This window comes from Tenrec ecaudatus, chromosome 17 (genome assembly GCF_050624435.1).
Source record: "Tenrec ecaudatus isolate mTenEca1 chromosome 17, mTenEca1.hap1, whole genome shotgun sequence".
NCBI classification, from domain to species: domain Eukaryota; kingdom Metazoa; phylum Chordata; class Mammalia; order Afrosoricida; family Tenrecidae; genus Tenrec; species Tenrec ecaudatus.
Window position 1 is genome coordinate 48,913,279 of NC_134546.1, and position 21,446 is coordinate 48,934,724.

The window sequence follows — 21,446 nt, forward strand, 5'->3', positions numbered from 1 at the left end:
GGGACCACTCGATCACACAGGCTGGTGTGTTCTTCCATGTGGACTTTGTTGCTTCTGAGCTAGATGGCCGCTTGTTTATCTTCAAGCCTTTAAGACCCCAGTCACTATCTCTTTTGATAGCCGGGCACCATCAGCTTTCTTCACCACATTTACTTGTTCACCCACTTTGGCTCCAGCCGTTGTGTCGGGAGAGTGAGCATCATAGAGTTCCAATTTAATAAAAGAAAGTATTCATGCATTGAGGGACTGTTTGAGTAGAGGCCCAAGGTCCTTCAGCCACCTTAATGCTTAACCTATAAATATAGACACATAGCTCTATTTCCCCATCCTCCTATATATATTTGCATGTACATGTCTTTGTCTAGACCTCCATGAATGCCCTTTGACTCCTAGCTCTTTCCTCCATCTCCCTTGACTTTCCTCCTGCCCTACTACCATGCTTCATTGCCACCTGGGCTAGAGTATACCTCTTCTCTACGCAACCTTACCCTTGATCATTCCCCACCAGGCCTGCCATTCCCCCCTGTCTACCATTTGGGGTCCCATGTTGTTCACTTGTCCCTGTGTTTATTAACACCACTTCCTTACCTCCCCTACCCCCCCACCCCAAGTACCCCTGGAACTGTCGGTCCCATTGTTTTTCCTCCAGATAGTTCATCCAGCCTGTCCTATTCAGACAGACCGCTACGTGTCTTTTTATGAGCTTTGTCATTTTTTTCTTTTGCTGTAACTTATTGTTTATTCGATTTTTGTGAATTTCCTCTTTTTACTTTGATGAGGTTTGTCTATATTCTTGGAGGCTACTTTGTTATTTTCTTTTAAAATTTAATATAATATATTCTCTCTTGTAGCTACTTGATTTCTCCTCAGATGTTTTGTTTTTAAATGGTTTTCTATTTTCCTTGTAATTGTCTTAATTGAAGAATCATGTCTCTGTCTCCTTATTATCCATCTTTCAAGTTTATTATAAGTACAGCTTTATGGGGTTTTGCTTATGAGTGGTGGTGTCTTGTTTATTGGTCTCAGGTTGAAGTTTGTTGTTGTTGTTGTTGAATTTTTGTCCAAAGAACTATCCTTAGTAATTTTTGTAATGCTGGTCTTGAGGTCTTGATTTAAAAAAGAAATGTCTTTCTCTTTATGCTTAATGCCCTATTTCTCCCCCGTATTTGATAGATAATTTTTCTGGTTATAAATGTGTTAGGTTGGGTTTACTAGAGTAATAAATTCAGTGACACTCTTATATGTTTAAGAAAAAGCTTTATATTAAGAAGTAATTACATATCAAGAAAGCATCCCAGCCTTGTTGAATCTAAGTCCATAAGTCCAGTACTAGTGCATGAGTTCCTCTTCAGACTCATGCAGCCCCAGGTAATGATGCAGAATGCAGGAAGAACTGGCCGGTGGATGTAAAGTCATGTGGATCCAAGGTTAGTGGAAACATGGCAGGACTCCAGCAGCTCTCAGGGTGGCCAGCCAGCAGCAAGGTCAAGACAAAGCGAGAGGGGGGTTCCCGGGTCCTCCTTTGGAGTAGGCCATGCCCACAAAGATGCACTGTCAGCCTGTGACCTCACTGACACATTAGATACCACCCCTGCACTTTTATATATCGTTAAGTTTACATAAAATTATGTAATTACTACAGGCCACCCTTTTGAACTGGACAAGTTTACACAACTCTTTAGCTATTCATAATTTTCAAACAAAATGGTAATAAAATCATGTTTGTACCTAAAAGGATAAAACTAAAGTGCATACCATTGTGCCAGCCCCATTTAAACATAATATTCTAGAAGTAAACAAAAATATTCAATGTTTGACAATTGCAGTTATGTGAACACCTTAATCCTATAATCCCATCAGCATCTTCCCACACCCATGAAAGTTTGTAAGTAAACCAATCCATGTCTTTATCTCCCCCAATTTTAGGTACCCAATACCTACACTGCCTGTTTCTATCAATCCAGTGCTCTGAGGGGACAGGCACTGTCTTTGATGTGAATACCCTTTATTCTAGTTGCAACCTTGGGAGTCTATCCATAAGGAAACACAAATCAGGACAGGCTGTACATCAAAGTCAGTAGGCAATATGCCTAATTTACAGGCTCAAAAACCCTTTCTTCATGAGATCAGGTTTTTTTCAACTCACCGTGACCACTGGCTCATTGGCAGCCTTGCCTCTCAACCGTGGGCCCCTTCACAAATTCTCAACAACCCTAATTCCTGAGGGCTAGGTCATGACATAGGTTCAGCTTGTGCACACTCAACTTCAGACAGTCAACCTTTCTTTCATCTGCTTTCATCTCTTCCATACTCCCTGCAAAGCAGATCCATAAGTGTCAGTGGCCAGACTCAAACCATCTTCCTATTGCTGTTGTTTCTCCCACCTCTGTTCACCAAGTGGATCCAGCTGGTCACCTTGGGAACATTTCAGGCTGCTTACAGGCTCCCTTTAATGCTAAATTCTAGAGATGGGTGTTCCTTCATTGGTCCAGAATTTTCTAGCTTTAGGTACAAACCACGAGTCCAAAATTTAAAAAGCCAAGGATCCTCGTTTTCTTCAATCTGCCAACAGCTCTAGTGGCAAGTATTTCAAAATGCAAATATCATGAGAACTCAGGGCACTGAATGGGACCTACTGGTTCTAAGCCTTCTTCTTCTTTTTTTTTTTAAAGCAAGTATTTCCTATTAAACCATTTAACATATTCACTTTAATGACTGAAAGCAGTGAGCTTGCAAACTCTCTAATCATCCTTCCCAATAATCATTTTTTATCACACATTATATCAAAAGCAGTAGGTAGAAGAAGTCAATAGACTCCTAGAGTGGTCAGATCTTAAACACAATTCTTTAAGCAGTCAATTTAATCCTTATCTAAAGGCTTCCACTCACATGTAATATGGCCTTAGGGCTCTGGCAACATCAAGGCAGGACCAGGCTTGCTAACAGCCTTTTTGACTAAGCTCAAGAGATGTTTTCAACCCACTAGCTGCAATTTCACATCTACTACTTTCATGTGCCTCATTTCTGTTATGAATAACCAAAGACAACTTCTAAGAATTAAAACCTAAAAATGAGGCCTTCAAGCTGTGACCTGAATGACAGGCTAAATTTCACCCATGTCGCCTTACAGGTACCATGTGGGCACAGAAAAACTAACTAGCCCGCTTACTATCGAGAGTTTTAACTTCCTTCTCACTAATTTGGCCTCCTATTACTTCCGTTCTACTGCTTTGCTCTTTTAAAGCATCACCTAAATTTAATATCTTAATATTAATCTTCTGGGTTTCTCTTTGGCATTATTATGTGGTTTCTAATTTTTAATTTATCAAATTACTCTTGTAATGTTTTCTTAATTCTTCTCTAGAATTTCCATTTTTCTTTTTTTGCTTTTGTAGTTCTCTCCAGCTATGTCTCCATCCATTGAATGTACCCAAGAATTATGTTCTTGAATTCCTCTTCCATTAGCTGCAATGCATATTTCTCCTCAGCAAGGCTTTTGGCTCTGTATATTGACCACTTGTTTGTGCCATAGTTGATTGATTCTTCCTGTGAAGTGAGATCATCTTATGTTGTTGTGATATTGTGATATAACCTTTGGAAGGTGTAGGGCTGCTGGTCTTGTGGGGAAAGTTGACTCAGGTAGTCTGAGAAAGACGAATAAAAATAAAACAAAAAGCAAACAATCACAATAGTAAAAGCAAATGTTAATAGATAATAAGTTTGCAAACAACCACATGAAAACGAATGGCAATATTTCAACACATATGCGCACAAATACAGAGACATTCACACACAGGCATTTACACTGAAGACACCCAAGCTGAAGCCAGCAGGTGCTTTTTCTTCCTCATTCGCCAGTGTGTGCTTATCAAGATGTAACCCAGGATGGAAACCATTTAAGTTTAGCCACATTTCTGATCATCAGGAAGTTAGAAATGATTTCTTCCCTCTTGCATCATATATCTCTGTTGGTTATCCATCAAAGCTATACAAGAAAGAAATAAAATAACATAAGAAATAAAAACAAACAAAGCAAGAACTAGCCACTTGATCTATCTATGCCTGACTTTTGTGGTGGTCAGTTGGTGTGAGTTTTCAGGTTGGCTTTTCCCTAGTTGTAGCTAGAATTTATTAGCACAGAAAGCAAAGAAAAAGAAAATCAAAACCAAATTTCCCAACCACAAGCAATTACACTTTGCTGCTGGGCAGTTCATGATCTTGGAGCCTTATTGCTGGACTCAGGTGGGTGGTCCCAGACCATGTAGATCAGAGTGTATAAATGTTTTGGGACTGAGGAGCCATGGGGAGCCCAAGCAAATTCAGCTCCCCATTATTAGTCTCTCAGTTCTCCTAAGTCTCCTGTGTTTTGAGGAGAGTCCTTGTCTGGCTTGCACCTTTTCAGTTTGCACACGTAGCCCCCCATGTGTGAAGGGAAAGGCACAGCCAATTACAGGATGCACCAGCTTTGACGCACTCAATTGAGCGGTGTCGTGATCCAGGGTGGTGTTTGCATCTTTCTCTTGTCAACTCTGTGCTGTTAGAGGAGTCGTTCTGTTTACAATTTGCCCTAGGATACTTCACCATTCTTTCTGGTTGTTGGATACCAGTGATTGCCTTGTGCTACAAGGAAAGGCTGTTAAAATCCTTGCTGCCACCAAGCAGAGACTTCACCTCTCTGCTCAATGGTTGCATGTAGAGCCTACTCTTTGATTTCTCTGTACATGTGTTGAATTCACTTAGCTCCTGTTTAATTAGAGCTCTCAGACTCCAGATTTTTTCTGTGCAAGCACTTTCTAAGTTTTTTTAGATTGAAACCGACACGGATGGTGTGGCGTTTATGCATTGGACTCAGAGCAGTTCAAAACCACCAGCAGCTCTGCAGGAGAACGATGGGTCTTTCTGCACCCACACAGCATTATCGTCTGGGAAACCCACAAGGGTATTTCTACCTTCTTCTACAGGGTCACTGTGAGTTGCTATCAAGTCGATGGCAGTGACTTTTTTATTTTCTAGTCTATTTAAATAGGCACCAGAGAAGTAAGCCTATCTAAACTATTGTCTTTGAACAGAAGTCAGGAACTATAGTCTTGCCACTGGAAAATGGGATAGTTTTACTTCTTCAGTTTCACATGTGATAGTTTTTGTTTCTCTGTCTTGCCTTCTAGTTCTGACTTAGACTCCAGTACTGTTTTGAATAAGTGTGGTGTTAATAGGCAAGCTTGTCATCTTCTTATTCTTAAAGGAAAGGCTTTCAGCTTTTCTTCTTTGATGATGATATTGGTTCTTAATCCCAACCAATAATCCCAAAACCTTGGTAGTGGGTTCACTACCATTAAGTGGATACCAACTCACAGCTGCCTGATTTAGTGTCTGTACGGGAACAGATAGCATCGTTTTTCTACTGTGGAGCAGTTGAGAGGTTGTAAATATTGGTCTTGCTATTAGTAGCCCAGTGCCAAGGATTTAGGTGCCTTTAATTCTGTTGAGAAATTTTCCTTTTATTCTTGTTTTGTTGAGAGTTTTACCAGGAAGTAACGCTGAATTTTATTGATTTCTTTTTCTGCATCAATTCCTTTAATCACATGATTCTTTTTCCTTGTTCTACAAATTAAATTTGGATACAAGGCAAATTATGTCGATTGATTTTTTAATGTCGAACTACCCTGGCAATTCTGCTCCAAATACCACGTGAGTATGTGAAGTGTGGTTTTTCCAAATATGTTCCTGAATTATGCTGGTTAGAATTTAGTTAAAAATGTATGTGTCTATGTTGATTAACAATCAGAGAAACTGGACTACATGAAGAAGAATGGAGCGTCAGGATTGGAGGGAAGCTTATTAGCAACCTGCGACATACAGATGACATACCTTCTTGCTAAAAGTGAGAAGAAATCGAAGCGTTTGCTGATGATGATTAAGGATTTCAGTCTTCAGTATGGATCACAATTCAATGGAAAAACTAAAATCCTCACAATGGGAGCAATAGGTAACATCATGGTAAATGGTGAAGTGATCAAAGATTTTGTCTTGTTTGACTCCATAATCAGTGCTCATGGAAGCAGCAGTCAAGAGATCAAAAACACATTTTATTAGATAAATATGCTGCACAAGACCTCTTCTGGGTACTTAAAAACAACAATGCCACTTTAAGAACACTAGAGACCTGATGCCAGCAATGACACACATGCATGTTACAGTTGGATACTGAAGAAGAAGAATCAATTCATTTCAATTGTGGTGCTGGAGGAGAATATTCAAAGTACCATGGACTGCTAAAAGGACAGACCAATCTGTCTCAGAGGAAGTACAGCCAGAGTAATCCTTACAGGCAAGGACTGAGATACTGGTCTTACATACGTTGACCATGCTGTCAGAAGAAACCAGGCCCTTGAGAAAGATATCGTCCTTGGTAAAGTGGAGGGCAGGCAAGCAAGGGAAAGCTTTCCACGAGAAGGATCGACCCTGGCTGAAACAATGGGGTCACGCATAGGAACAATGATAAGAATGGTGTAAGACCGTGCTTGTTTCGGTCTGTTGTGCTTTGCATCTCTATGGGTCAGAACCAACCTGTTGGCAACTAACACCAGTACCACCACGTTTATGAAGAATATTGGTTTGTAATTTCCTTTTTGTATGACCTACTTGTCTCATTTAGGAATCGGTGCTATACTGGCTTTGTAGAAAAAGATTTATAGAATTCCTTCCTCTTCTATATTTCAACACTATTGGTCCTTCTTTGTTGCCAACTTTGGCACGATCATCACCAATTATTATCATTGCATCTTAAGTGTATGTTTTACAAATTTCAGACTGAGGATGTTCATAGAATTCTTCAGTTTCTTCATCACTGGCTTTTGTAGTTTGTGCAACATTTTGAATAACAATTGTATTGATTGGATTTTTTAAGGTGAATAGATATAATCCTATTAGAGACAGCGTCGTATTTCATGACTGATTTTAAGATGTTCTTTTTGATGATGAATATCAAGCCATTTCTCTTGACTTTGTTATGTTTGGCATAGTAAATCATGTGACTGTGTGATTTTAAATGGCCAGTAGCAGTCCATTTTAGCTCACTACTGCCTAGGATATCAAACTTTATGTGTTCTATTTCATTTTTTATGACTTTCAGTTTTCCTAAATTCAGTGTTGGCATGTTCCAAGTTCGGATCATTAGCAAATTTTTGTAGTTTTTCCTCTTTAGCTTGAGCTGTGCCCCATCAGCAGATCAAGATCCCGCAGAATCCACCCCCACAGGCTTTAATCCCACTCATGTCTTCATGGTTGACTCCACTCTGAGAAAGCATCTGCTACTCAGGCACATTTCCATTGCCCTCTGACATAGGGACCCATCCTCTGGCACTCTCTCCAATAACTTTCTACTGCCCTTCATTAGGCCTTCAGTATATGACAATGTCTTGAAGTTATGCATAAGGTGTTCAGAGTCTCCTTCCTCCAAAGGTGGCAGCGGATTCTTCTTTGTCTATTCTTAGTCTGGAAGTTCTGCTGAAACCTGTTCACTTTGGGTGATGCCCTCGCCCTACTTCCATGCTAACACTTCCATAAGTAAGCCTCATCCCTCTGACAGAGCCACCACTCTCTCTGAGGAACCTCACCCCAGATCCACATGGCTACCACTCAGCAGACAACGTCCCCCCACCTACACCCCCTCTGCCACTGAGTTGATCCCACCTGTTCTGAGGTGCCCTCCGGCCAAGTGGCCTACACTATAATTACTGAAGCAGATTATGTGTGATTCATCAGCATTGGCCCACCTCTTTACCAGGATGTCTGGTCCCTGGCCAGAAGACTGGGTGACCTATAAGTGTGAGCTTAGATCAGTTCTGCTGCTTGTTTCTACCCCAGTGAACTCATACAGTGTTTGCCCTTTTGTGCTTGACTAACTTCACTCAGAGTAATGCCTTCCCGATCCCTCCATGTGTTGAGGTGTTTCTTGGTTTTATCACTTTTTTAGGGATGCATAATATTCCATTGTGTGTATATACCAAGTTTCTTTATCCAGTCATCTATTGATGGAAATTTAGTTTTTTCCCCCAGCTTCTTGCTATTGTGAACAGTGCTATGATGAACACAGGGGTGCAAACACCTATTTGTGACCTACTTATTTTCTCTGGCTGTATGCCCAGAAATGATACTGCTGGGTCAAGTTGACAGAATTTCTTGTTTAACTCTTCCATTCCTTTATTGAGTTTCTTACCTATTGATCTATCTTTCTTTGAGAGTGATGTATCAAAATCACCTACTATAATTGTTGATCTTTTTGATTTCTCCTTTCATCTCTTTGAGGATTTTGTTGATGAATTTTGAGGGTCTTTTTTTGGTGCATGTAAGTGTATTATGGTTTTGTGTTCTTGGTCTATTGACCCTTGGAGTATTATGTAATGCCCTTTCTTGTCTCTCCTTATCTTGTGTATCTTGAGGTCTATTTTGTCAGAGATTAATATTGCTACCCTTGCTTTTTTTTTTAATTGTCATTAGCTTGGTAAAATTTTGTGCCAACTTTGACTCTCAGTTTCTTTTAGTTTGTGAATTTAATTTGTTTCCTAAAGTCATCAAATGGCTCATCCTTGCTGTGTAATCTACTCTGCTACTCTGTCTCTTTATGGGTGTGTTTCGCTCGTTAACATTTGGGGCAATTAAATCTAATTGCAGATTAGACACTGTCATCTTTTACTATTTGTGTTTGATACTTTCCTTTCTTCCCATTTATAGGGGTGGTATATATGTAAGGAGTTTATTTTTGTCTTTATTTTTCCATTTGATCTTTGATGTTTGGGGTGCTAATTTCCATGATTTGGTTTCTTTGTATTGTTGCACCCTGTGGTGTTCTCATGTTCATGTGCTCTGGTTGTTGGTTTTCTGTCCCTAAACAACTGGATTGTACATTTTGTAATGCAGGTTTTGTTTTTACCTATTCTCTAAATATTTACTTATTTTGGAAAACTTTTATTTCTCCTTCAATTTTGAAGGAAAGCTTTACTCAAGACAGGATTCTTGCGTTGTATATATTGTCTTTCAACTTTTGGAATACGTTGCTCCAATTTCTTCTTTCCTGCATGGTCTCTGCAGTGAGGTCTGAGCTTATTCTTATCTGATTACCTTTATATGTGACTGCTTTTTTCTCTGTAGCTGCTCTCATGAATCTCTCCTTTTCTTTAAAGTTGGATAATTTGACTACTACATGCCTTGGTGTGTTTGGGGGCAAAGTTTAATCTAAGTAGTGTTCTCTCTGTTTCCTGGATGATTATTATGTCCTCTTTGTGATATTGGGGAAATTTTATTCCATGAATTTCCTCACGGTTTTAACTCTAGCCATATTTGATTTTTCCTGTTCAGAATCCCCAATAATTCAAGTAGTGTTATGCTTCATAAAATTCCCCCATCATCCTCAGGCTTTTTAAAGTTTCTTTTCCTGTTTTTGTTTGACTGTTTCTCTCTCTTCCCCCCCCCCTCAGGATTTCTTTTATAAAACGTTTTATTAAGGGCTCATACAACTCTTATCACAATCCATACGTACATCAATTGTGTAAAGCACATCTGCACATTCATTGCCCTCAACATTTTCAAAGCATTTTCTCTCCACTTAAGCCCTTTGCATCAGGTCCTCTAGTCCCTCCCTCCCCGGCCCCCCCCCCCATGAGCCCTTGATAATTTATAAATGATTATTTTGTCATATCTTGGCCTGTTCGATGTCTCCCTTCACCCACTTTTCTGTTGTCCGTCCCGCAGGGAGGAGGACACTCATAGATCCTTGTAATCGGTCCCCTCTTTCCAACCCACTTTCCCTCTACCCTCCCAGTATCACCACTCACACCCCTGGTCCTGAAGGTATCATCTGCCCTGGATTCCCTGTGCTTCCAGCTCCTATCTGCACCAGTGTACATCCTCTGCTCTATCCAGACTTGCAAGGTAGAATTCGGATCATGATAGTTTGGGGTTGGGGGGTGGGAAGCATTTAGGAACGGGAGGAAAGCTTTATTCTTAATCGGTGCTACATCACACCATGACTGACTCATCTCCTCCCCTAGAACCCTCTGTGAGGGGATCTCCAGTGGCTGACAAATGGGCTTTGGGTCTCCACTTTGCACTTCCCCCTTCATTCACTATGGTAAGATTTTTTTGTTCTGATGATGCCTTATACTTGATCCCTTCAACACCATGTGAGCTTTGTTGCGTCTGAGCTAGATGGCTGCTTGTTTACCTTCAAGCCTTTAAGGCCCCAGATGCTATCTCTTTTCATAGCCTGGCACCATCAGCTTTCTTCGCCAAATTTGCTTATGCACCCATTCGTCCTCAGCGATCATATCAGGGAGATGTGTACCCAATGATATGATTTTTTTGTTCTTTGATGACTGATAACCTATCCCTTTGGAACCACGTAATCACATAGGCTGGTGTGTTCTTCCGTGTGGGCTTTGTTGCTTCTGAGCTAGATGACCGCTTGTTTATCTTCAAGCCTTCAAGACCCTATAGCTTTTGATACCAGGGCACCATCAGCTTTCTTCACTACATTTGCTTATTCACCGACTTTGTCTTCAGCGGTGGTGTCGGGAGGGTGAGCATCATAGAATGCCAATTTAATAGAAGAAAGTATTCTTAACATTGAGGGAGTACTTGAGTAAGGCCCAATGTCCTTCTGCCACCTTTATACTAAACCTATAAATATATGCACATAGATCTATTTCCACATCCTCATATATATTTGCATATGTACATGACTTTGTTTAGACCTCTATAAATGCCCTTTGCCTCCCAGTCATACTCCATCCCCACCTGGGTTTCAGCAATATCTCTTGGTTACATTACCCTCGATCATGCCCACCAGGCCTGCCACACCCACTTCACCACCAAATTGGATCACTTGCTGTTCCCTTGTCCCTGGGTTTGTTAACACCACTTCCTTACCCCCAGATCTCCCTATTCCATTTCCCATGGAAATGTTGGTCCCGTTGTTTTTCCTCCAGCTTGTTCATCCAGCCTATCTTATTTAGACAGACCTGCGGAAATAATAGCATGCACAAAAACAAGAGAGAGCAATACCAAGCAACAATATACAACAAAACAACAACAAACCACTAACAAAGAGCAAAACAAAATGCAACAAGAAAGAAAAGCTTGTAGTTAGTTCAAGGATCATTTGTTGGCCTTTAGGAGTGTTTTCCTGTTCAGTCTGTTGGGGCACCACGCCCTGGCCCCAAAGTCCACTTTCAGCATTGCCTGGAGACCTTTCAGCTCCATTCCCTTGCTGTTCCGCTACACTCACCCAGTGCTTTGCCTCCATACGGTGGGATCAAGCCAGGCACAATTTCCACACTGTATGTCCGGTGCTGTCCCACGCAGGGTCATGGGTCAGTAAGGGACGCCATGTCTCATAGTGGGGCTGGCCATGTGGTCCTCTCTGTGGACTGGCTGTTCTAATTGAGGTCCTTGGCCTCAGGGCCTGGTGGGTCAGGATGTGCTCCACTCTCTCCTACTCCCCCTTTATTTGCTCCCGTGTTCTCCGATCAGATATGTCCCTCTCCCGGAGCTGCAGATTCAATGCCGTCCTTTGAAATAAATTCTTATGGGGGGAGGGACAGGCATCCACTTAGTATTTGGTACTCTGTTTGGTTGTCTTTGAGTTCACTGATTTGAGTTTCCACTTCTTCCATTCTATTGTTGAAGTCTTTCCCCTTGTTCCTTACTTATGTTACTTCATGCCTTCATTCTTGAATTTCCCTTTGGTGTGAGATTCTTGTATCTCTCTTTTTCATCTGTTTTCAGGATTGATCCCCTAATTTCTTATCTGATTCTCAACAACATTCTCATGGTTTTTCTATCTGGAAATTCACGGTCTGCTCCTTCTGGGTAAACTGTCAAGTTTGGGTCATTTTCAGTAATTAATTTTTGTCTTTCTAGATTTTTTGACACAGCTATTGGTATTGGCTCTTGTCTGTATCACAGTGTGGATGAACCGAGGTGCTGCATCAGCTTCTGTGATTTGTAGGGAGGAGGGACTGACTGTAGGTTCAGGAAGGACCTGCTAGGTGCCAGAAAAGGCATTGGGTAGAGATGATGAGGGCATGTTCATTGGGTGAATAGGAGAAATAGGATGTAGATGCTCAGCAGTATGTTTTAGTTGATAGTATTAATCTTTGGAAGCTGTCCTGTTAAGTGTGTTAATTATTAATGAGTAGGTGAAGAGGGTTTTGGGAGATATGTTTTTAATTGATAGATTAGATGACAACAGGTATTGTCAAGGTGGAGAAGCAGGTTCTAGAGGTTGTGGTGATTGGGGTGTGTGAGGGGTATATTAAATCTACCACAGTCCCTTATTGACTCTGTAAAATATGGAAGGAAGAATGCTGTCCTTGAATTATTTGTGTTTACAACAGAAGACCCCTTTATAGTAGATTGTTGCACAACTCAGAATTCTCTTCCCCTCTAACATCTTATGCACTGTCCCAGAATGCATATAGGCTATATTAGTTGGTGTCCCAGGGAATAGGGGTTTCTGATCAGAAGGTGGTCTGGCAAAGGCCATTAGGACCCAGCGTTCGCTGACTACTTCGCCATGGGCAGGGAAGGTCTCCAAACAGCCCTGACATGTTGAGTTCCAATTCCTTAGGCTAGGAAAGGAGCCCTGTGTTTTATTTATCAGACATTAGTAAGATAACATATCTCATAGTGGGGCTGGCCATGTGGTCCTCTCTGAACTGGCTGCTCTAATTGGGGTCATCGTCCCCAAGGCCTGGTGGGCCAAGATGTGCTCCACTCTCTCCTCCTCCCCCTTCATCAGCACCCATGTGCTCTGATCAGATATGTCCCTCTCCCAGAGCTGCAGATTCATTGCCGTCTTTTCAAATAAATTATTCTGGGGGGAGGGGCAGGTGTCCACTTAGTAGTTGGGATTGGGATGGCCCTCCAGACCTCTCCACTGGTTCTCTGCTCCACGCCGGCATGTTGGTTTCAAATCTTGGAGCACTGAGTTGACCCCAATTAGATCAGCTAGTCCACAGAGAGGACCACATAGCCAGCCCCACTATGAGACATGACGCCCCTCACTGACCCATAGCTCTACAGGGGACAACACCAGAGACACAGTGTGGGAATTGCACCTAATCTGATCCTGCCACACTGAGGCAAAACACTAAGAGGGTGCAACAGAACAGCAAGGGAATGGAGCAGCAAGGTCCCCAGGGAATGCTGAAGGTGGACTTTGGGGCCAGAACGTGATGCCCCAATAGACTAGACTGGAAAACACTCCGAAAGGCCAACAAACGATCCTTGGACTATTTACAAGCTTTTCTTTCTTGTGTTTTGTTTTGTTTTGTTGGCATTGGTTTGTTGTTGTTGTTTTGTTGTATATCGTTGCTTGGTTTTACTCTGTCTTGTTTTTGTGCATGTAATTATCTCCGCAGGTCTGTCTAAATAAGATAGGCTGGATGAACAACCTGGTGGAGAAAACAATGGGACTGACAGTTCCAGGGGAACATGGGAAAGGAGGAGGTAGGGGGAAAGGATGTGGTGTTAACAAACCCAGGGACAAGGGAACAACAAGTGATCCAAATTGGTGGTGAGGAGGGTGTGGGAGGCCTGGTAGGGCATGATCAAAGGTAATGTAACTGAGAGGAATTACTGAAACCCTGGTGAGGACTGAGCATGATAGTGGGACAGGAGGAAAGTCAAGGGAAATAGAGGAAAGAGCTGAGACGCAAAAGGCATTAATAGAGGTCTAGATAAAGACATGTACATATGCAAATATATTTGTATATGAGGATGGGTAAATAGATCTATGTGCATATATGTATAGGTTTAGAATTAAGGTAGCAGAAGGACATTGGGCCTCCACTCAAGTCCTCCCTCAATGCAAGAATACTTTTTTCTATTAAATTGGTATTCTAGGATGCTCACCTTCCTGACACGACCGCTGAAGACAAAGCAGGTGAATAAGCAAATGTAGTGAAGAAAGCTGATGGTGCCCGGCTATCAAAAGATATAGCTTCTGGGGTCTTAAAGGCTTGAAGGTAAACAAGCAGCCATCTAGCTCAGAAGCAACGAAGCACACAAGCCTGGGGGGGGGGGGGATACATATAACAACTACCTGGAGGTAGCTACACTTTGGGTTTGAGCTGCCTCTCTGTCCCATTGGGACTGGCTCTCTCTCTACAAATCTGGGATTATCTATGTGGAGGCCTTAGGTGCACCCTTGCGATTAGGGGAGTATGCAGGAACTCAGCAGTGGGACCATCCCAATTGGCATTGAGATCTGCTGGGCTCAGTGGTCTCTAGTGTCCAGGATCTCCAGAAGTCCACACGGATGTCCTTGTGATACCCCAGAACGTCAAACTAACCTGGGTGTTCTCCTAGCATGGGGCAGGTATGGGGGCTGCGTGTGTGGTATGGGGGCTTTGGTGGGTGGCATGCAGGGATGTGGGTGGGTTGTGCACATGGGGTTGGTGGGTTTCTGGGGGCCAGGGAAGGGAGCAACTCAAGGGATCAAGGTGAACCAGTTGTCAGGGTTGGAAACGCAGGTGTTGGGGAAGAGGGATCAAAGGAAAACAGTGCACTAGGGCCTCTGGGGATGGTTAAGGCCAAGGAACCTGGCTGTGTGTTGTCTGTCAGTGCTTGGAAACGATAGGAATTGCAGTGCCAGGTCTCAGGTGCAGGGGACCCAGGGGGATGTCTGTGATGGTGAGTACAGCTGCATCGTTTGTGCCAAAACTGACAGAGGGTCCCCAGGGCACTGTGAGGCCAGGGCTCATCCAAATCCCCCCAAAATAGCCCCCTAACCTGAAGACCTGGTGACCACGCACAAGCAAGTGCAGATGGTGTCCCTACATCGCAGCCATCTATGGAGTTGGGCTTTTTATGAGGTTTGTCTGCACTTCGGAGCAGCCAATGGCCTGTGGGACTGAGAGGAGGGCCATGGACAGTTGGAGAAGTGATTTTTCTACTATATGTGCCTTGTTGATTTTTATGCATCTCAGTGCTTTCTTCTACTGCTTGATCGGAGTCTGTCAAATTCAGACATTTCCTTAATGTGTTTCTTGTATTTCTGGAGGAGGGTTGAAATGTTTTTTTGTTTTGTTTTGTTTTTTGCTGCCATTTTCCCAGAATCCATGTGTATAGGCATTTAAAAATGTCTTCCTCTTCCTTTGTGTTGTCCCCATTCCTCGCCTGCCATTCTCAGTAATGTTCCTTATATCGACACAAAATATTCAGCCCCAGTGGTGTAAATGTACTGTTATAAAGAAATGATGGTTGCTATGCGGTCTAAGAAAATTCTTAATTCAGTTTATTCTGGGTTCTTGAAAAATGCCAAAAATGGATGTGATGATGGCTGTGTCGTATGCCACCTTAGGAGTATGTGCTCATGTGAGGTCAAAGGCTAGGAAGTTGGTTGGATGGTTGCCCCTTCCAGAGCTAAACTGATTTTTTCCTTATCTCTCTTTTGAGAACACTACTGCCAGCTGACATTTGTCTGCAGAATGGCACTTCTTTACATTCTTGTTGTATTTTGCAGAAAAAGGAGCGTGAACTAATACTAAATAAATCAACAAATGATTATACTACTGGGAAGATGACCTATTCCCCAAACATTCCAAAAGAAGAGACACTAGCAGGGACCTCAAATGCATCTTCCATCTCAGTAAAACCTCCGGAAGGAAAGACTTGCGAAAGCAGAAAGACTTACAACAGCATCAGCAAGATTGACAAAATGTCTCGAATTGTATTCCCACTGCTCTTTGGTACTTTCAACTTAGTTTACTGGGCAACGTATTTGAACAGGGAGCCGGTGATTAAAGGAGCTGCCTCTCCAAAATAAATCTCTGGATTCCCAGTCTCCACGGGAGCCATGATTCCAGAAAGATGCTACCAAGGACAAGTTGAGACCAAAAGGACTTTCTGTATTAGGGCAATATCTTTCAGGAAATTTTGCATGTTTAGTATATGTACAAATAATATTACCGTGATTATTTCTATATATAATCTCAGAGATTTCAAAGATGTTGTCTTGATAAATAAAGTGAGGTTTCTAGAAAAAAAGACAATGATTCTGGCATTTAGATGATCAGTAACTTATTCTGATAGTTTACAAAGTAGACAAGTACTTTTTAACTGTTCCAAGTGTTATCTAACAGTTTGTTTTATACTTTAAATGACATTTCATACAAATTTTCCCAGAAGAAAATATTTTAGGAAATTCTCCATGATTATTACCTGGCAAGAGATTGCAAGACACAAATATTACAAAGAATTCATTTTCCATTAAAAGCTCTGAGGACACTTCTGTAAAAAATTAATCGCCTTTAGTAATTCTTACTGTTCTTAAATTAGAAAATGTACTGCATGATATTACATTAAGAAAAAAAAAGTTGGTCAAGTATGTTTGCAGACAAATTTAATGACAGATAAAACTGGTATATTAGATAACCATTTTTATCCTTGTTGGAAAGATTAACTCTGTAAGTCTTTTTCATTTTTTCCTGCCCACTCCCTACCACTCATTAATTAAACCTAACAGTCTGGGCAGTGATCGAGCCTATCTGGAATGTTATGGTGCCCTCCCTGAGACCAAGCAGTATTTGGATGGTGAGACATCATGAAGAGTTATTTTCCATTTTGTTTCCTTGTATATGTTCCATGATTGACCTATTACTTTGTCAGCTTTTGTAAAAGAACCTTAAATGTTCATTAAATCATAAAACTTTACCTAACCTTGTTGGCATAAGTCATTTAAAAATGGTCCAGGTGGACATTGTACTGGTGAACATGACAGAGAGAACAAGAAAAATAAAGACACGCACAGCCTTGGAACTATAAAGATCAGTTGAGCCCTCTCCTATAGAGTTGCTACAAGTCAGAATAGACTGGACGCCAATGGGTTGGGCTAATAATACTTAATCCCACTTTCATTGCTAATGTTCATCTGATCTAAGAAATACTACATGTAAGCAACTTACAACTATGTCAGTGTGATTAAGATGATAATCAATTTTTTAAGGGAAAGAAAAAAGTCACAGTGTGAAATTGCTCAGGGGGAAAATTCCTACTCGGCAGCCTCTGTTTCTAATCTAATTTCATGGACTAATTCTTGGAAAGAATGCTTATCATCTGACTTGAGGGTCTTTCCAAGGAGCCGTGTCTCCTGTGGTCAGGATGACCGCTCCTTCAGTGCCCTGTCCTCTGTTACTGCTTGCGCTCAATGATAGAAAATGTTATGTTTGCTCAAAGCATGCTTTCTCCTTTCTCCATGGCATGCTGGGATTTCGGAAGCCATGAGAGATAACTATGACTATAAATAGACTATATCAGATAGAAACCTGTATAACTGCACTTGTTAATGAGATTTACATCTTTAAGGCCTGCCTACATTACCTGTTTTTGGTAGACATGTACCTGGATCATGTGTATGTTATGTAAATGCTCATAGCACCAATTCTCTTGAAACTCCAAATAGCTTCCCTGGAGAATATGTGCAAGGGATTGTGGCATATTTATTATATTTTACTAGAATCATGAAAGATTTATAAAATTGCCAAATTGTTTCATTTATAAGGAGACACGATTGTCTGTTTCAGTAACGGGTTTCAGGATTTTATAAAGTACAATAACAAGATCAATGAAAGGGATGCTCTTAAACAATAAGACCAGAAACAATTCTCTGCTACACATAGTGATGTCATTTTAGAATAATTTTTGTGTTTTCCACCTCACCACAGCATACAACCTACCATTACAAAAAATAAACCTAAATTTCTGCTTACATTTTTGTTTAAATGGCATTTCTCATAGAGATTTTATAGTGTAACCTTGCATTGTAGGTTGTAGAAAGTGTAAATTACATTTGAATGGCCACCTGTAAAATCACCCACTTTGAACGCTCAGTCACCGCAGAAAGTATCCTCTATGACAGGTTACAATAATGCCCTTGATGAGTTTCAGCCCTTGTTAAAAAACTCTTTGGGCTCAATTGGATGAATTATAGTTTAAAAATATGCCTACTGCATTTAAATGCTGCTGAAACTTGGTTGTAATGAATATTTAGTAGAAATATCACATTCATTTTATGCTTTCTGATTTGTACATCTTTCAGTGCTTGCTATTTTTAATAAAGATGTAATAAAGAATCACCTTGGAAAAATGACAGCAAGGAAAAAAATTAAAATGTTTAAAATAATTAAAGTGCCCCACTTAGAGTCCATTTAAATAAATCTTTTTTTATTTTAGCAGTTCTGTTCACATACCATTCACATACTTTATAACTCAATTATCACCACAATCAATTTTATAGCGTCTCCTTCATCCTTGTACTCATTATTATTAGCTCCCCTTTGCTCCCCAACCTCCCATTGTCATAACCATAAAAACTGTGGATCCAGTTATTGTTCCTATTGATATAACTATACTGGGTTTCATATAAAAAACATAGAAAACAAAGACCCAAAATCAACCAAATAAAACACTAAAAAACCTTAATCATAAAGCAGAAAATAATAACTAGAAAAAATTTTTAAAAGGGGCAACATGGAGAACAAATGCTAAGGTGTTAAATTTTAACCTAATTCCATATTTATTTATCCATTTTACAAGATACACTGTGTGAAATAGCAAGGTTATTCACATCCCTAGTCAATAGTCAGAGGGTTGTCTGCAGACTTAATCCATGTGGGGACCCTGCAGATGGATGAATGGAATTTGTCTATAATATTCTGCAAACTGAGTGCTCAGAATTGAAGCTCTCTGTTCTTGGATTTTATTATCCACAGTCTTTGGATCACTCAAGCTGGTATGCTTCCTCCATGTAGATGTAGCCGACACTTCATTTAGATAGTTGTTTGTTGCAAGACAAACTTAAGACTCTAAATGCTATTCTTCCTGATAGCTCGTCACCATATGATTTCTTCACCATTCTTTGCTATAGCATCCATATTTTCAGTGATCTCTTCATGAAAACAAGTGTCAAGTAGGGCTATGTCACCAGAACTAATTGTTGTTAGATTAGGATTACAATTAAGGGTGAAATCAGAATCCATTCATGTATATATGGTTTATATTTGTCACTAGTCTACTAGAGAGACATCATTATAATTTTTATTGGGGAACATTATAAATCATCTCCATGGGCATATGGTATTTCTACATTAATTTAGCCAATTATATAGAATTTTTTAATTGCTGAGAAAAGGAAAATATACATGTATAAAACAACTTTTTTAGACTAAAGGGTTTTAGATTGAGATTTGTGAAGATTAAAAACTTAAGAGACTGGATGCTATTCACTCAAACATTGAGTGTTGGAAATAGGGCAAAACTTATTTCCCCCAAAAACCACTTTATTGGGAGTTAATGCATATAACATTCCATAATTCAATCACTTCAGGCAGTATTGTACAATTGCTACCACAATCAGTTTCAAAACATTCTTTCCTTCCTGAACTCTGTAATAGCCAGGTCCCTTTTACACACACCCCCAACCCCACCACCACGGTACCCTGAGAAACCCTTATTCTACTTGATTTTCCTATAGGCTCATCAATCCTCATTTTCATATACTGAAAAACAAAAAGATACAACAAAAATTCAAGAGGGTGACACCCAATGACCGAACTGATCTGAGATAAAGTCCAATATGAATAAACAAACCAATTAAGAAAAAATAAAATGTTGACAATCAGATTCAGTCAATTGTGTATCAGAGGGGGATCAATTGACAAGATTTTAACCATTCAAGTCAGGTTTGTCATTTTGATCTTATATAGTCATCTCTCCAATGCACTGTGTTTGGTAGCAAGCTTCTTGCCACCCCTCTATTACAGATAGTGGGAGATCACCAGAGGAATATATTCTATGTAGATCCCACAACTGGGTGTTGGGCTCCAACTGTCATCCATAACCTTCAGCAAACCTGATTCTCCCAATTTAGTCTCTGCTACTAGTCCCTCGTTTGATTTTTGGATTATATGATTTACAATCTTTTGGTGACTGATTTTGGTGTGCTTCTTCCAGGTGGGATGAGTTAACCTCTCCCTTAAATGACTGCTTGTTTGGAAACAGACCTTTAAGATCCCAAATGCTATTTTATCGGATAGCCGGGCACCATCTAATTGCTTAATCACACGTTGCTATAGAACCTAAATCTTCTGTGTTCCCATTGAGGATGAGTAGCAAGCAGGGCCATGATGTAAGAACTAATTATTCTTAAATTGGAGCAAGGATGTAGGGTGAGGCCTAAACATATTCCTGGATCTGTGTGGTTTGTTTATATTCCTTTGGCTCCCTTTCAAAACCTCCTTGTTAATTTATGATAGTCTTTTTGGTCATTACCCTGGGACATAAAGATGTTGCATTAATATTATTTTTGATTAGCCCCTGGCACTAATTTTTTAAATCCCTGTTGAGGCAAGCATATGGTGCCAAAGTAAGCTAATGCTATATCACATCCTTACCAGAATTATTCACTTGTACAGAATCAATCCTCATTCACTACATCAGAACTATACCTGCTGGATTGAGACATGCTATTAAAATAGCAAAGAGGTATGAACATAATAAATATATGGTAATATTGAAGTGTCATTACTTGGGCACCCTCAAAACAAGAGATTTGAACCAAAGTCCAATGACTTAATAGAAACTCAGAATATTCTAAAAAAAAAAAAAAGTCAGTGATCAGCAGTACTCCTATACTTTTTAGGAACCAGTGTTTAGGGGGAACCTTAGCTAAAGTTGGACTACAGATGTGTGGTTGTGTACAATAATAAGAATCAAATGCTTCTAGATTAACTATAAAAGTTAAGTAAATGTAGCAAATACACTCGCGTCAGGATTTAAAGGTAAACTGTAAATCTTCTGTCATGCAAATACCTTAAAATAGCCTTCTAAGGAAACACATCAGAGAAACCTGATAGAGTGAATGAGAAATTTCTGTTTTACAAACGAAGATATTGAAACCCAGAAAGGGTATTACATTGGCTGACAATCAAATAGTGAATTAGGAATAAATGCAGGCTAGGGTTCAGTTCTTATTTTAATTGGGGATCACTGTCCCATGCAATTTTTTCCAGATGCAAGGTAATTTAGAACATAAGTAGAACCTAAAATAGAAAACCTTACATCAATGGCTGAGTCATTATCTATTAAGAACACCTTAAAGAAATTTTTTCCCACCAAAAGCATGACCTTTATATCTGTTCCCCTAATGTTAAAGTGTGTGCTCCCTAAAATACCATCTTGATAGAGTAGACTATCAGGCTAGCTCATCATCTCCTCATCCAAAAAAAAAAAAAAAAAGAAGAAGAAGAAAGGGAGAATTATGGCTGTAATTCTTCCAAGATAGAATTGTTTGTTTTTCTGGATCCCTGGCACATTCAATATTCTTCACCAACACCATAGTTCAGAAGTCTAATCCTAGGTGTACGCACTAGATTTATAATTAAAGA

The 21,446-nt window shown here is 40.2% G+C and overlaps 1 protein-coding gene across 1 annotated transcript in view; it reads left to right on the forward strand.

Annotated features, from left to right (window-relative positions):
• Positions 1-15,829, forward strand: part of GABRA5 (gamma-aminobutyric acid type A receptor subunit alpha5) — a 138,256-nt gene extending 122,427 nt beyond the window's left edge. Inside the window, exon 9 of the mRNA XM_075535613.1 lies at positions 15,527-15,829. Coding sequence (XP_075391728.1) covers positions 15,527-15,829 — 303 coding nt within the window. The remainder of the gene's footprint in view (positions 1-15,526) is intronic.
• Positions 15,830-21,446: the final 5,617 nt, after the last annotated feature.